This window comes from Anarhichas minor, unplaced genomic scaffold (genome assembly GCF_050575085.1).
Source record: "Anarhichas minor isolate MPS153535 unplaced genomic scaffold, ASM5057508v1 ptg000004l, whole genome shotgun sequence".
NCBI lineage: Eukaryota > Metazoa > Chordata > Actinopteri > Perciformes > Anarhichadidae > Anarhichas > Anarhichas minor.
This window is the reverse complement of record NW_027466450.1, coordinates 4,331,197-4,346,931: the sequence shown is the minus strand read 5'-3', so window position 1 is coordinate 4,346,931 and position 15,735 is coordinate 4,331,197. Positions and strand designations below refer to the sequence as shown.

Genomic DNA, 15,735 nt, shown 5'->3' with positions numbered 1-15,735 from the left:
AAATGAGATATTTAAAAATCAGGTCCGGTTTGGAGAACAGAAACATACTTCCGCCACGGCCAGACTCACATTTTTTCTGCTTCCTATCTGCGTCCCTGTCTTCTCTCTTTCATCACTCTGAGTATCATAATCAAATTGGTATATTTAGCTTGCAGATTAGGGGGCTGTCTGTAGTTTCAAAAAGTCAGCAATCAAAACCTTCTTTAAACAGCCCTTTGCTTTGCCTTTCAAGCTCGCTTGGCCAATGTCTTTTTCATTGAGGAGATATTTGACAGCAGAGTCTGAACTTCATCTTCTCACTGCTCTATCTGGCATGTCTTGGAATGACATGTGTGGTTTGGGGTCTTAAATGATCTTTCAGTTGTGTGTAAGAAAAAAAAGGAGAAAATAAATTCAGTATGCAGATTAATCTCTTACCGCTAGCCAAGCTGATTCTAAAAACAAGAATATCTAAAAGAAGAGTGGAAGAAGTTATGTGTGTCTGCTCATTCTGTCCATAACAAAATGAAAAGAAATTCTGTGGCTTAAAAATGTATTCATGAGATGTTTCTGTTTGTTCACATTTATGTATTTAGTTGCATTGCTTTGTTGACTTTTATATACCTGAGTCTGGCAGTCAGTTTGTATCTTTCAGCTGACAGGGACATTTATGCTGTTTGACCACTGGATGGGGGTAGAGAGCGTGGAGTGCTGAAGGATTTCACTAGAAACAAAGTTGTCTGTCTCCCCCTTGTGATGCAATCGGAAAGTACAAACAGAAATTTATAGATGGGGAGGGAATTAGCCGATAAATATGAGAAATAAATTGAACTGATGGTTTGTCGTACTTCTTGTTGCATTGTTGGGATTCTTTGTTTGTGTTGAAAACACTTTTCAAATCTTCTCTTCTCTATCTTTTAACAGGTAGGTTTACTCTCCCAACACCAATGACATTGTTGATGAATGGAGACCAATGGATAGTTGATTCAGATGAAATGCAAAGTTTATTTGGTGTATTGCATCCTTGAGATGACGTTGACGTTGACATTTTCTACATCTCCAATCTCAGGGTACCCCTGGGACTCTTGGTCCTCAGGGCCCCCAGGGGCCTTCGGGGAGACCAGGTGATCTTGGGATCGAAGGACAGAAGGGGCAGAAAGGTGACCATGGCCGTAGTGGCATCATAGGTCCTAAAGGCAATGTGGTAAAATATCCTTCTCTTTTTAATCCAATTGTTAGAAGTCACAACACTCTTGTTTGTTCTCTTGTTTAATTTGTGGTTCTTGTCGATTCCGCAGGGAATGACCGGCGTTCCTGGGTTTTCTGGAAACGATGGCATTCCTGTAAGTCTATCCAGCAGTCTGGATGAATGCTCACTGTATTGATTCTGCCTGCGATGTGTTCGTACTGTTCTGTTCTGAATTGCCGTTCGCTCTGCAGGGCCACCCAGGACAAGCTGGGCCCAGGGGGAAGCCAGGTGCAGACGGCTGTAACGGGACGCAGGGAGAATCGGGGTTCCCGGGGCAACACGGCTATAACGGCTCACCTGGTTTTCCTGTAAGTACAACTCCACACTTGGATAGTGATTTATATAATACATGGTGTTTGATTTCCTCTCAGTGACCATCAATGACTCTCTTTTTGTTTTCCTCCTTCAGGGACAACCAGGCTGGAAGGGACAGAAGGGCGACTCTCTGGAGATGAGTGTGTACATGAAGCGCTTCAGGGTGAGGAAGAGGAGTGAACACCACAACTGGCTTTTTCATAAGTGACTTGATATTGCTGTAACAAAATTATATGTGTATATTAATATCTCATTAACCTCATGAATCTATGACCATCCCTCCACAGGGAGACCCAGGCACACCAGGGTTCAAAGGAATATTTGTAAGACACATTTTTTAAACTATTCGATGCTTTTCATTGAGACATGATCAGACAATGGTTTATTCCTGTCATTTTGGCACAACAAACATTTCTGTTGCTGCAATATTTCTCTTCTTCTGCCTTTTTATTTGATTTTTGTCAGGGGCCTCAAGGAATCCCAGGATGGCAGGGTACCAGGGGCATAGCAGGACCGAAGGTGTGTGTGTGTGTGTGTGTGTGTGTGTGTGTGTGTGTGCATTTTAATTTAATTTTAATTTTAGTTTGTAAAGCTCCATCTATCATGATGAAAAGTGCATATTAGGATCCTGTTTGTGTCTTCTTCTAGGGTCCCCCAGGGCCTCCCGGTCCTCGTGGACCAAAGGTAAGGCAACAATGATATATATTTAATGTAGTATAATACAAATGTGATGTATTAATACTGCATGAAATCTTATCAAACAGGAACTTCCCTTTAGGAATGCAACTTCAAGTGTTGTTTTGTTTTTCTGGGCAGGGCAACATGACCAATGTGCTGAAGGGATTTAGAGGAAAGCAAGTGAGTGACTGTGTTTGTATTATTCATTACTAATATATATCAGTCAAGTCTACGTATTTCTGTAAAGCAAATGCCATGACAACAAAATGGTTTGCTGTTGCTGCAGAGAACATCCTGAATTAATTTCACTTCAGCTTGAGCTCTTCATCTTTACTTTCCCATGCAATGATTGAAGTATATTTACTTAACTACTATGCTTAAGTGCAGTTTTGAGATCATTTTACTTTACTTAAGTATTTTCATATAATGCCACTTCTGCTGTTGGGGTGAACTACATGTAGTTATACTAGTAGTTTAACTACATTTTGCAGTAGCTTGCTGTTTGTTCAACTACATTCATATTTGCATAGTGATTTGAGTAGTTAAATTACTTTTTTGCCATTTTTGTGTAGTTAACTATTAAAACTACAAACACACCTGGGGTCTCATTTATAAAGTGATTTATATAAAAATGTATAAATATAAAGTGTAGATAACTGTACATAACAGCACATTTCAATACATTTTATCAGCGCTGTCTGCTCTCCTCAAAGCAGAGGAGAGACTGAACTACCGACACTCGTGGTCATGAAATTATGACCAGCTGTAAAACACAGTCAACTAGCGTTAAAGATCTGCAGAACAGAGCAATAATCTTCTCATACTGTGCATATATCACCAAGTACGATATGAGTTTTCATTAAGCGTCTGTGAGAAAAATCGCTGCAGTGAACACGACTTTATTTATTCATTTAGGGTTTATTCCATAGTGACAGATACAGCTGTACACAGACAAACTGAAACCTGCTATCTGATGAGAGTGTCAGCGCTCACTGGAGCAGAGGAGTAATTGCAGTGATGTCACACACCTTCTCCAGTCACCTCACCTGGCAAATATTCACCACCTGCACATAGGGATCGTGTTAATTAGCAAAGTCTGGGAAAAAAAGCCAGTGACAGCTCTCGTATGATCACTCCATATCGTCATTATCAGTCCTAATCACAATGCCACCGATTGTCTCGATCATTTTAGAAGCAATCAGTCTGATTGCTGTAAACATATAAATACTATGGTGACACTGGTGATGTGTTTTGCTGCACGATGGATATTGTGGCACTGTTATTACTGCGTAAATGGAAGAATTAGGAGGGAATGAGTGTTCTTCCTCTCTGTAGTCTCCATAATACACCGCAAAGACCCACTGATCAGCAGGCTCATTTCAATGCATCAACATTCATGAGGTGCTTTGCATTGACCATTTATGGTTGAATGTGGGCGAATAGAAGGTGGGATGTGAGGCCGAACCAGCTGCGCACATTTACAGGTTCATTTGGAATTTATAAAAGGAAATTGCGCAAGGCTTTAAAAATCTGAATATGTTTTGCCGTGCGTGCATTTCCTCCTTTGAACGTACGCAAACATTTAGTGTGGATCCTCCGCTCTGTTTTATGAATGAGACCCCTGGCCTTTATCCTCTGTGTAGTGCCTGCATGTGCAAAAGTGCAGGCGTTGCTCAGTGCTCACACAGCGACAGTGTCATCGTCTTCAGCAGATTGAAGACTGTTTTAGTTGTTAAGATTCTCAGATGTTACAAAACGTATACGCGTAAGACGACAGACCCCGTTGCTCAAGTCGATCAAACGGTCTAAGAAAGTGCAAGTTAAAACATTTCTAGTGGGGTATTTTATTTTTTGCTTCATGTATGACCTGAGAACAAGTGGGCCGTTGAAATACAGTAAACTCCATTGAATGACTTTTTATATGTTTTTTTTAATTTATTAAAGACATACAATTATCCAAGAGTGAACAAGAAAATAAATTACCCCTCAGACTTATCTTGTGACCCTTTGGGGGGGGGCTTAGCTGTAAATGACCATCTACAGCAGTAAAGTGCAACTTACACATTCCAGCATCAGTATTAATAATCTAATATTGTCATATATAATAATGTCAGTCACATCGGCATTACTTTTTCTTCAGTATTTTAAGTACATTTTGCTGCTGCCTAAGTTTTACCTAAGTTGCATTTTGACTGCAGGTATTTTACATGTAATTGAGTATTTTGAAACTGTGGTAACTTTACTTTAGTAAAAGAACTAGATGATGATTTGTTTCTCTCTGAGCTTGCTGACTTTTGTTGCATTTCCTACTTCCACCACAGGGGGACATCGGACCACCAGGGGATCCAGGAAACTCTACTCGTCAGCTAGTTCAAGCCCCCTCGGTCTGTACATGTTCAACATGTTCGTCTTTATTCATCAACGTGTTGTAATGTTCAAAGATGGTCTCTGAAATCTGAATTTCACATATTCGCGTAAATCGCATAAATATGACGATGGTACGGACACTGATACAAGCTTCAATAATATCCTCCTCTTTCATTATTTTAGGGACCTGATGGAGAGAAAGGTCTGAAAGGAGAATTAGGAGATCTGGTGTGTGATCACTCATGAACGATCATGCACATAGATACATACATAGACACACATTAACATTACCGTCTGAGCATGTCAGTCCCTCCGCTCATCTTTTCTTTTGTTTTATTTCAGGCTGACAACAAAGGAGAAACTGGTATGATGGGCAATGCTGGATCACGGGTGAGCACAGGCACATCTCTACTCATTTCACCAACGAACTGTCCTCTGTGTGTTAAATTAATATAATGTGCTGTTTATGCCGTTCTAGGGTTTTTCTGGCGCAAAAGGGCGTCCTGGACCATGGGTATGCATGTGTGAAAAATGAGGGATGTTGCATCATTATTGTGTTACCTAATTAAATTTGATTTTATTACTTCATGATGACAACTGTCTTTCAGGGGGATACCGGCGACCAAGGAACAACAGGTAGAGATGGTTCTAAGGTGAGAATACACTCGATCATTATCCCTGAACTGGGGTCATGAATCTATGCATCCCGTTAGTGGAATCTAACCTGAATGGGTTGTTCTACATACGGTTTTATATTGTCAATATTCCTGGGGAAAAGGCATAATTAACATGTTATTTTGCACCTTTATTCTTTAAAAAAATGATCAAAAACATTTTGTTCACATTATTATCTGATTAAAATCTTTCTTGAACCTTGCGGGTGTTAATCCAGCCACAAGAATCAGAAATTAAAAGTAAAACAAGAGATAAAACAGACATAAAAGAATAGCAGGATATGTGTCACAGTGATTTCTGAAGCCATGTGTACACATCCAGCATGTGATCTCCGTCATTAAAATGGCAAGTGAAACTGCAGCCTCTGAATACTGAAAGAGTGACATTAAGTTAATGTGTTTCAGGGAGACAGAGGTGACCCAGGGGAACTGATACCATCAGGATCCCTTTGGCCCTGGTCTCCATCAGGTAAGATGATTCATACCAGAGAAACTGTCAAATAATCAGCCAAGAGAAAAGAGAAATAGTTTGAAGATGAAACCAACTGCCTGACACGTGATAACATGTCCTATGAGAAAAATAGTTGCTGACATAAAGTGAAACTCTGTGGGGAACTTAATGACATTACTGAACTTTAACAGACCTACATTACACTATCTTGTCAGTGCAAAAACAGAAGTGTTCAAGAAAGAGGTTGTGGGTACTTTAAGGAGTAAATACATTGGGAAAAAAACGAATGTGGCAATGAACCCTTGCGAAGTTGTCTTCCAATTATTTCTCAAAGGAGAAGAACAGAATATTATTTGTTTGTATTCCAGAAGTATGAAACAAACAGAACTGTCTATGTTATTATTATTACAGTATTCAAATGAAGATATAACAGGAGAGAACTATTTATAGTCCTTCATGTATAATGTGTTACAGAGCTACATACGAATGGATTAAAGCAATTACAAGCAGTGTCATCTATGAGCATAAGATGCTAATGAATGTTTTTTTTTTATTATTATGCTTTGACTTTGATAAGGTGGTCCTCCCGGTCCTTCCGGTGAGCAGGGTCCGCAGGGAGAGAGGGGCTCGGTTGGAGACCAAGGGTTCCCCGGACCCCCGGGACGCCCCGCCTCTGAAACACAGCAACAACGTATGTAAACCGAAGCTATGCAAAGAGATTCATCCACATACAATTAAAGGGACCAGTAGCCTGTATGACACTTCCAATGGTTACAGTCTGAGGTCAATTTAATTTATTCATATCACAAAATCACAAAGTTGTCAGTCTGTACATCATATGACACCCTTTATCTTTAGACTCTTGCCCCACATAATAAGAAACTCAACAAAAACTTGAAAAAGTACAGTATGATATAAGAGACATAATGACAATATAACATGGTCACAAGGTGGCTGCATTAGCAGGAAAGGAAACAATCACAATGCTGCTCTCCAAGATAAGTCAAACCTTTGATCACCTGAGCCGTCAGGAGTTTAACATCAATGTTCCTTTTAATCTCCTTTTGTATCTGTCAGTTTGGGATTTCATGGGGCCATTTGGTATAAAGGGGGATCCAGGAGATAAAGGCCAACCAGGGGAACCAGGACGCCCTGCTGACGGTGCTGGACCCCCAGGTTCCAGCGGGCGCCCGGGGGCCAGGGGCCCTCCAGGACCCAAAGGAACATGTGAGTGAATGAGTGAATGAGCGAGTGAGTGAGCGAATGTTACTATTCATACTAATCTATACCTTTACTGTGATTCTATTTGTCTCTATTTCTATTCGTCTCTAGGGGCTGAGTTCTTCAAAGGGGCTTCTGGTGGGAGAGGAAGGCCCGGCAATGCAGGCTTTAAAGGAGGGAAAGGTGCTGTTTCATGCTGAGGAAGATTGTTATGATGTATTTTTAATTAATAACAAAGAAAGATATAGTTTTCTGAAGTACTTACTCCTCCATTCAATTTTCCCTGAGTAAGAGAATCAGTTAAATTCATGTTAATATACTCTATAACACTCTATGTTTCTGACCTGTGGGTGCAATGTTGTGTACATTTAGGTGATCACGGAGTGTGTGAATGCGCTGTGGTAAACTATTCACCGGGGCTACCTGGCCCTGATGGTGATGGTGGTGATGCTGGGATGACTGGAGAGTTTGGTCAGGAGGGTGATGCAGGCGAGCCAGGTCCCCAAGGAGACGACGGGTTGCCTGTAAGAATAATCGAGCCATCTCCATTCTTTCTTTTCCGTTGTTCATTTTGAGCCCTTCTCTGTTTCCTCACACTTTTGTTGTGCTGTCTCACAGGGATTTCCTGGGGTCAGCGGTCTGCCGGGTCTGCGGGGTCGAAAAGGGGACGCGACTGTGGCCTCACAGAAAGGTGCAGTGTACCTGGTTTCATTTCAGATCAGCACCTTTGGTCAAGTGGGCCAGAAAACAGACAGTGATCCCTCTGCTGTGTCTGTGCATGCTGTACTGATTGTATGTGTATGTCTATGCATGTGTGTGTGTGTGTGTGTGTGTGTGTGTGCGTGTGTGTGTGTGTGTGTGTGTGTGTGTGTGTGTGTGTGTGTGTGTGTGTGTGTGTGTGTGTGTGTGTGTGTGTGTGTGTGTACCCTGCAGGATATCCTGGAGATCCAGGGGATCACGGGCGAGACGGTGAGCCAGGAGCGTTGGGTGCTCCAGGCCGAAATGGTTTGCCTGGTATCCCTGGGAGCCGAGGTCTTCCAGTGAGTCCACCAGTCATATTGGCAGTTTCATATTAGCGTTATATTCAAAGTGATATTATCTCTTTTTGCTCATTTCCCCTGATGATGCTGGTTGATGTCAACAGGGAGAAGGTCCCAGAGGAGTCGTAGGAGACAAAGGTTTCCCAGGTCGGCGTGGTCGAACTGGTGCACCCGGGACAATTGGGACTGACGGTACAGTCCTTGGAGGGCTCAAAGGCCAACGCGGTTTACCTGGTGACGATGGCCTCGCAGGCTATCATGGAGTTCCAGGAACACCTGGCGCTCCAGGTGAGAGGTGGCTGACTGCCTCCTTCTGTCCTTTTTATTCAACCTCAATATGGTGATGCATATTTCTCCGTCACTGTCTTTACAAATATTTGACCGGTTTTTACTCTACTAGTTATTTCATTTTACCTCTCCTCTCTTAATATGCAAAAGCAGTGAGGAATGGGAATGAACATTAATAGCTTGTGATTAAAAAAGGAGGAAGCATGACGAGTATATTTTTCCATTTTATTTACTTTTCTTTCTTCGCCTCTTGATGTCAGCTTGATGCAGGGGCTGCATCCCTCAAACAAGCTGCAGCGAAGCTTGTTTGAGATAATGCTTGTGCTTTTGAGTAACTCCTGTTTCGAATGCCCCTCTCTCTCTCTCTCTCTCTCTCTCTCTCTCTCTCTCTCTTTCATTCTCTCTCTCTCTCTCTCTCTCTCTCTCTCTCTCTCTTTCATTCTCTCTCATCTGCAACTGAAAGGCGGCTGTAGTCCAACAGGAGATGGAGGACAGGTGAATGTAACAGGTAGCTGGTATAATAAAGTTTTCACCATATTGCTCTCTTTGTAACAACTCTGTTGTGCTTTTGCTTCTGGATTATTTGGCTTGTGTGCATGACGATTTTTTAATTATTTACAATTTGCGATTTCGTGTAATGACAGACCAGCTAATGTAATGAAGATGCCATGTCAGGAAAAACACTCCACATAAACAGTTTAAACTTTTACATACAACCATGATGTTGCCCTAAAGACAATTTTACTCTCAGGTCCTTGTGATTCCTATCCTGGACCACCTGGGCTGCCTGGACCTCCAGGACCCAGTGGACTACCAGGTTTCCCAGGTAACACAACAAAAAAATATTGCTGAGTGTTGACTTCAGGGCTCCTGCTTTGAGTCATTTTTGACACCCTGTTTTTATTTCGGGAACCAACAGGTCCTCCGGGCCAAAAAGGACCACAGGGTCCATTCGGAGCAGTCGGAGAAAAAGGAGAAACAGGAGATCAAGGCTTTGGTGGCCGTTCTGGACCACCAGGTAAGAAGTGACAAGAAACGACTTACGGGGCAGTAGCCAGATCGATAGAATTGATGATCTGATCTTTGATTGGTCCAGATAATTTTTTTCAATTAACGTTACGTTTTTTTCTAATACAGGTTTTTCCGGCCCCCGTGGAGCCTTGGGGGTTCCTGGCAGCAAAGGTTCAGTAGGAACCCCTGGTGTGCCTGGTGTAAGAGGCCGGTACGGGGCGCAAGGTGAGAAGGGTGTTCATGGAGAGATTTTTGGAGCATCGTCAGGACCACTTGGTGACGCAGGATTGCCTGGGATTCAAGGGAATAAAGGCCCTATTGGTGATCCAGGACCGTTTGGCTATCCAGGTCAGCAATGCCCTCACTCTGTCACTTACTTATGTTCAAACATAACAGTCTATTTCAGATTCCTGTCTCTTTGCCTTGTTGCCTTACTTCCAGTGTTAGTGGCATCATTTGGAAGAATAAGCTATTATCTAAAGTTCTTATTCATCCATTCCTCCAGGAGTACCCGGCATGCCTGGTATGATTGGCTTCAAGGGTGAGAGTGGCCCTCTAGGCCTGCAGGGGGAGGAGGGGAGACCTGGGCCAGCAGGCAAGTACGGCTACCCCGGTGATCCTGGACAAGCAGGTCTACCCGGCCCACGTGGGAGTACTGGACAGCCAGGTTAGCATGCACAGCGACACACTCTCCCTCAGAAATGTTCTTGTTCATGTCTGATGTCCCTGTTCCTGTTTCTGGCATCCTGCTCACCAGGTTTCACTGGAGAGAGGGGAACTGAAGGAGACCCAGGCCCTCCAGGTCCGATAGGATTAAAAGGCAGCCCGGGGAATTACGGTAATGATGGCGTCGTTGGAGAGCCTGGCCCATCAGGTGAAGTGGGACAGTCGGGTGCAGATGGACGTCCAGGACTTCCAGGAATAAAAGGTTTGTTCCTCAGATATTTACTTTGAAAATATAATCCAGTAATCCAATTATATCAAATCAAATCTATGTAGCCTATATGATTTGTCCACAATTTGGTCAGAAGAGTCCGTTTTTTCAGTGACGTCTGATGGTCCCTCTCTTTCCCAGGAAACAAAGGGACTCCCGGCATGTCAGGTTTTGAGGGGATCAGGGGTAATCTAGGGGTGAAGGGCTTCAGTGGGTTCGACGGAGAACCTGGAGTTCTGGGTCAAGTTGGCGTAAATGGAGTGAAGGGTCGAAGTGGAGAGAAAGGTGAGACTGCTCTGTCATAAAAATGAGTCTGTTGTGTGTGTGAAACCACCTCATTAACTGTTTGACTTACCATCTCTGCCAGGTGATCGTGGTTTGAGAGGGCCATCCGGGGATATCCCTCACATCCCCGCCCAGATGATTGTTGACATGAAGGGAGCCAAGGGCGACCACGGACAATATGGAAATCAAGGTTTTACCGGACCGAGAGGTGAGCAGCTACAATCTGATACCAGTCACTCTTTCCTTCTCACCTCCTCTGTCCTCTCACGCCTCACTTCCTCACATCCTACTCTGTTCCACAGGTATTAAGGGTTTGCCCGGTGTGCCGGGCTACGGGGGAACTCATGGTCTTCCTGGAGACCCCAGCAATAAGAAAGGTTACCACGGAGATACGGGTGCAGAGGGGTTGTCTGGGATAAAAGGAATGCCCGGCCTAACTGGAAATCAAGGAATTACTGGTTTTGAGGGAATGCAAGGCAACAGGGTGAGCAGAGCCATACTCTCAGTCCATGTTGATTATTCTGCATTAAAGAGCCACTGTAATATTTTGTAGCTACAAATAAATGTTCAATACATTTCTTTCATTGCAACATCTCATAAAAACGTGATATAGTCTAATCAATTGCTCATTTGTTTTCAGGGAGTTAAAGGAAGTCCTGGTGCCTACGGAGCATCAGGAGACAAAGGAAGGAGGGGACTCAAAGGTACCACCTCAAACTCAAACTCCAGACGGATGGAGATCTGGGTACTAATTATAAAGTGATTGTGATGAAAATTTTGATTACAGGTGAGAAAGGCCTGCGCATAGACCTTCCAGGAACCACCGGATTGAGAGGAGAGCATGGTCTTCCAGGAGAACCAGGTACAAACATGAGTTCATACAGCTTTTGTTTCTTCTCTTCTGGTGTTGATTGGCACCACTGAACAATTAGAGGCTCATTTGTGGGTGATATGAGATGTTTGATACCTCCTTTACAGGCCAGAAAGGTTTAATTGGACAAATAGGGGACGGTGGTTTATCTGGTTTTGATGGAATCGAAGGGAAAAGGGGAGAGCCAGGTGATCCAGGAACAGGAGGGTACCCAGGTAAGAGACTCCCATTCACGTCCCTTATTTAATGGTATACTGGACATTGTAGCAGAATTACATTGCATCTTGTACACAACATTTTTGTTTCCTGCAGGCTCTGATGGGCAAAAGGGAACTCCTGGTAACCAAGGTCTGAAAGGCTTTCCTGGACCCTCTGGAAAAGATGGACATCCCGGTTTTCCTGGCTTCCCAGGAAGCAAAGGTAACATAACCAGACCAGCATCTTCTCTTTCTTTCTCTTTCAACTACATACTTGTTGTCCACCATGTTCCTCCATCTGAACTATGCAAATGTGTGCAGGTTTCCCTGGCCTGAAGGGACTTTATGGATTACATGGACTGAAAGGACAAAAGGGTATCCCAGGAACACCAGGTATTCAACCCAATGCATAAAAACAATCTCTCTGTGCATTTTTAAAGATACTGTTTCATATAGATTACGTACAGTTTAAAGGCCCTAAAAGGTATTTTCTCAGACAGCTTCGTACTATGAATAATGAGCTCCAACATGAACAGTACAATTGTCTGCACGGTACTGCAAGTTACAGGTGTTTTTCTTTTTTCTCATGAGAGATTTCTGTATTCAGACGGACTCTTCTCAGGGGCAGGTTTTGTTAGAAAATAGTGAAGTCACATACTTCTGTGCTCCAATCTGGATTAAGCAACATTTGAATCTGACGACAGTTGTTGGCGGTGGTGGTTTGTTCGGTCACTGTCAATCAAATCTGATTAAACCACATCTATACAGTACTCATGTACTTGAGTGTTAAACTCTGAAGAAATAATACCTAAGTATGTTTGTTTAACTTTATTTGCTGCTTATTTAGTCACTAATATCCAGTGTTATAAACCATGCTTTCAGTAATGACTAAACACTTTTGTAATCGGTAAACTCAATCAATGTATATTTCTACGTTTTTCACTACATCAAGTGCAGTAGAAACCATGTCTAATTTTTTCTGTTACGTAAAGACCTGAGGAGTTAGACAAATATTTACTGTTCATATTTTAATCAGGTCTGGATACCACTGGACCAGCTGGGGAACCAGGAAGCAAAGGAGAGAAGGGAGAGGGTGGCGACCCCAACAGCCAGCCAGGTGTTCCTGGCACAGCGGGTTTGAAAGGCTTCCAGGGACCTCTAGGTTAGCCATTACTCCATACTCTTTCTACATTAATATGGCGACTCAGAAACCTGCTGAGCTCTCAATAAAAGAACCAGTGATGCACGGCAACACATAACGTATGTTGTTATTGGGTTTCACCATCTTAAGACTTGAAACAATCTCATGTTTTACTTGTTCAGGTGACCATGGTCAACCTGGACTGCCAGGATTGCGTGGCCCCGAAGGACCAAGCGGGACCCCAGACAGACCAGGACGCAGTGGTGACCCTGGTTCTATAGGACCTAACGGGTACCAAGGTGAGAAGATACAGTGGGATCAAAGAAGGCCATTGTTAAAAGAACCAGAGCTTAATCTCTCTCCCCTTTCCTCTTTTTGGTACACCTTTTATACTATGGCTGTGACCTGTAGTAGTGTTCACATTGTCAGTAGGAACTGTATTTGAATATAACTCACAGTAGCTGTAGAATAAATAGAGGGAAGTATTGTGTTTTGGCAAGAATCTGGCGATGCGATACGTATCGTGTTACAGGGGTTACGATTCAATATATTGCAATACTGTAGACAAGGGGATATATTACCATTTTTTTAAATCTTTGCATGTAAACTTTTGATTCAATTTACATGATACAATGTTTTCGAGAATTAATACAGTATCAATAAACATAATATCAACAATTCAACAATTTTCAGCATTAAGAAAGACAGTAGTGTAACTTAATTTGGTTATTAGGTTCTGCATAATTGTCTGGGTGCATTGATGTTTAAATGGTTGGTTTTGATGCTGGGGAATTCTTGTTTGTTTTATATACTAATTATATTTGTTAATCCTAAACAATTTGTTTCTCAGGTTTCCCTGGAGCCAGAGGACTTCCTGGTGTAGATGCCCCTCTTGGTGAAAAGGGTGTACATGGATCAGGTGGGTTTCCTGGAGTCCCTGGTAGGAAAGGATCCAAAGGAAACCAAGGTTCATTTGGATACAGGGGGCCAAATGGTGTTTCTGGGAAGAAAGGTAAGCATGAGTTGTTGGATCTTTTCAAGAATAAATCTTTTAACCGTGGCTTGTGTTCAAATGAAAAGTGAAATGTTTGCAGTAGCACATCTTAAACTCCCATTGTTGTGTGAGGCCATGGATGATTATTATGAAGATGATGATTTCTAGTTGGAGCAAATAATCAATAAAAAATATAATGTGATATCGTCGCTTGAGACATAATACCACAGTATTCTCTCATGATAAGTTGGCAATAATGTATCACTTATTGCTGCAGACATTTTAACACTGTACCTGTACTAATTGCTGTCAGTTCAGTTGAGTTAACATTATTGCCAGAACAACAACTGCTATTAGGATCTTGCCTTGGTGAGTTTATAGTGCAGGACAAACAGGACAACATTCAACGCAGCATAATCATGTATGTAAAATATGACGAGGTATAAAATATAGTATACCTTTTACAGTTTCACAATTTCAACAGTCAAATAACCTAAACATGTCAGAATGCTTAAAATACCACAAATAGTGTGCTGCAAGAAGTCCTAAAACCTGAGTCATCATTTTTGAACTTCCGTTTTCCTCAACTCAAATTCAATGGGTATTTTGAATGTGTTTTTGGTTAGATGCCTGAAATAAATTAATAAGCAAGAGATTTAAATTTTGCTCTACATATAAAATGCATCAGTAAATACCCCACTCGTGAATTTGGAAGCTTTTAAGTGTCTTAAAAAAGCTTTTTACTTCTGGTGATTGCATTCAGTTTAGATTATTTTGCTGAACAAAACGTGCAGTATGGTTTGTTTGCCACAGAGATTATATTCTGCGATAGTCCCAAATCCGATGGAAATATCCCATTAGCTTCTTGTCGAGGGTAACTTCCGTGTTGGCCTACAAAGAAACGTCATCCCTGCAGCACTCTACTATTGCAAAGAAAACAATGAGCTAAAAATAAAATGTACCTTAAAGAGCCAAAGTTGGAAGTAATACATGCTTTGCTGGCATTCAACTGATAATTATGTCTGGGCCTGTAATATTGTGCACCTGTCTGCAGCTTGATAATAGGATCGCCAGCTGCGATCTGTGTACTACAATCTTGATATCCTTTTTACAGGAGTAAAAGGAGAGCAAGGAGTAATGGGAATTCCTGGTGTTATTGGTGTGAAGGGAGAAAGAGGGCCAGCTGGTCCAAAAGGAAACACTGGACTTCAAGGTAAATTGTAGACTTACATATAACGTGCAGACTGCTCACTCGTTACGTTACCAGACGTGGCCTTTTATGTTTTTTTGTCTGATTCATTACGTGATCTTTCTGTGCTGCAGGTTCTCATGGGGTTCCAGGAAACCAGGGTCCTCCTCCCATTCCCATCAGAATTTCAGGAGAAAGGGGCCCAGGAGGACCATATGGTATCCAAGGACCAAAGGGGTTCAGAGGGGATCTAGGGCCACATGGCCCTCCTGGTGATTCAGGTTAGTTGTTCTAATTAAACATTCTGCTGTTGAGCATCCCTAAAAAATGTCCGGCTCAGCAACATAAATGTATCAGTGGGGCAGGAAGTGCTGTTTTTCTTCTGTAGGCCTATTGTTTAACTGCAATGGAAATTTAAAAGATAATATTATTAAAATATATTTTATACGTCATATTTTAATGTGGTAGATCCTCACTCGTTTCCTTCATCATCGCTGTCCTGCCTTATCATAAACTATAGTAATCTGGTTATGGGTCTGCCTCACGCCCTCTTCCTCCTCTCACAGTTCTCATGCATTAGCTCTAAAATTAGGGTTTCCCCTGCCATCGCGGCACCTTCTTGCTCTGCGTTAAAACAAATTGGAGAGCATCCAAAGAATTAAATGTTCAAATGAAGGCTGTAATATGTGTAAATAATAAGGTAATTATTCAGCTATAGCAAGTCTTTTGGGCTGATATCTACATGAGTGATAATGGTTCAAAATGGTATAAAATTTAAAAAGTTGTAAATAACTAATAATTAGGTTTTAATACCTGTTAAATATAAATGCTCCTGGCCAATTAAAATGAAA

At 42.1% G+C, this 15,735-nt stretch overlaps 1 protein-coding gene across 1 annotated transcript in view; it reads left to right on the top strand.

The window, feature by feature from the left end:
- The window catches only part of col4a2 (collagen, type IV, alpha 2), a 56,433-nt gene that overhangs the window by 36,731 nt on the left and 3,967 nt on the right, over positions 1-15,735 (top strand). Inside the window, exons 4-43 of the mRNA XM_076111827.1 lie at positions 1,049-1,183; positions 1,278-1,322; positions 1,420-1,536; positions 1,638-1,706; positions 1,831-1,866; positions 2,009-2,062; positions 2,192-2,227; positions 2,360-2,401; positions 4,543-4,605; positions 4,772-4,816; positions 4,931-4,978; positions 5,067-5,102; positions 5,197-5,241; positions 5,668-5,731; positions 6,291-6,404; positions 6,791-6,940; positions 7,046-7,117; positions 7,307-7,458; positions 7,553-7,625; positions 7,868-7,974; positions 8,079-8,262; positions 8,726-8,770; positions 9,014-9,088; positions 9,182-9,280; positions 9,400-9,621; positions 9,779-9,940; positions 10,031-10,201; positions 10,349-10,492; positions 10,575-10,700; positions 10,795-10,976; positions 11,133-11,196; positions 11,280-11,354; positions 11,471-11,578; positions 11,676-11,783; positions 11,882-11,953; positions 12,597-12,722; positions 12,884-13,000; positions 13,552-13,713; positions 14,810-14,908; positions 15,019-15,165. Of these exons, the coding sequence (XP_075967942.1) occupies positions 1,049-1,183; positions 1,278-1,322; positions 1,420-1,536; positions 1,638-1,706; positions 1,831-1,866; positions 2,009-2,062; positions 2,192-2,227; positions 2,360-2,401; positions 4,543-4,605; positions 4,772-4,816; positions 4,931-4,978; positions 5,067-5,102; positions 5,197-5,241; positions 5,668-5,731; positions 6,291-6,404; positions 6,791-6,940; positions 7,046-7,117; positions 7,307-7,458; positions 7,553-7,625; positions 7,868-7,974; positions 8,079-8,262; positions 8,726-8,770; positions 9,014-9,088; positions 9,182-9,280; positions 9,400-9,621; positions 9,779-9,940; positions 10,031-10,201; positions 10,349-10,492; positions 10,575-10,700; positions 10,795-10,976; positions 11,133-11,196; positions 11,280-11,354; positions 11,471-11,578; positions 11,676-11,783; positions 11,882-11,953; positions 12,597-12,722; positions 12,884-13,000; positions 13,552-13,713; positions 14,810-14,908; positions 15,019-15,165 (3,991 nt within the window). The remainder of the gene's footprint in view (positions 1-1,048; positions 1,184-1,277; positions 1,323-1,419; positions 1,537-1,637; positions 1,707-1,830; positions 1,867-2,008; positions 2,063-2,191; positions 2,228-2,359; positions 2,402-4,542; positions 4,606-4,771; positions 4,817-4,930; positions 4,979-5,066; positions 5,103-5,196; positions 5,242-5,667; positions 5,732-6,290; positions 6,405-6,790; positions 6,941-7,045; positions 7,118-7,306; positions 7,459-7,552; positions 7,626-7,867; positions 7,975-8,078; positions 8,263-8,725; positions 8,771-9,013; positions 9,089-9,181; positions 9,281-9,399; positions 9,622-9,778; positions 9,941-10,030; positions 10,202-10,348; positions 10,493-10,574; positions 10,701-10,794; positions 10,977-11,132; positions 11,197-11,279; positions 11,355-11,470; positions 11,579-11,675; positions 11,784-11,881; positions 11,954-12,596; positions 12,723-12,883; positions 13,001-13,551; positions 13,714-14,809; positions 14,909-15,018; positions 15,166-15,735) is intronic.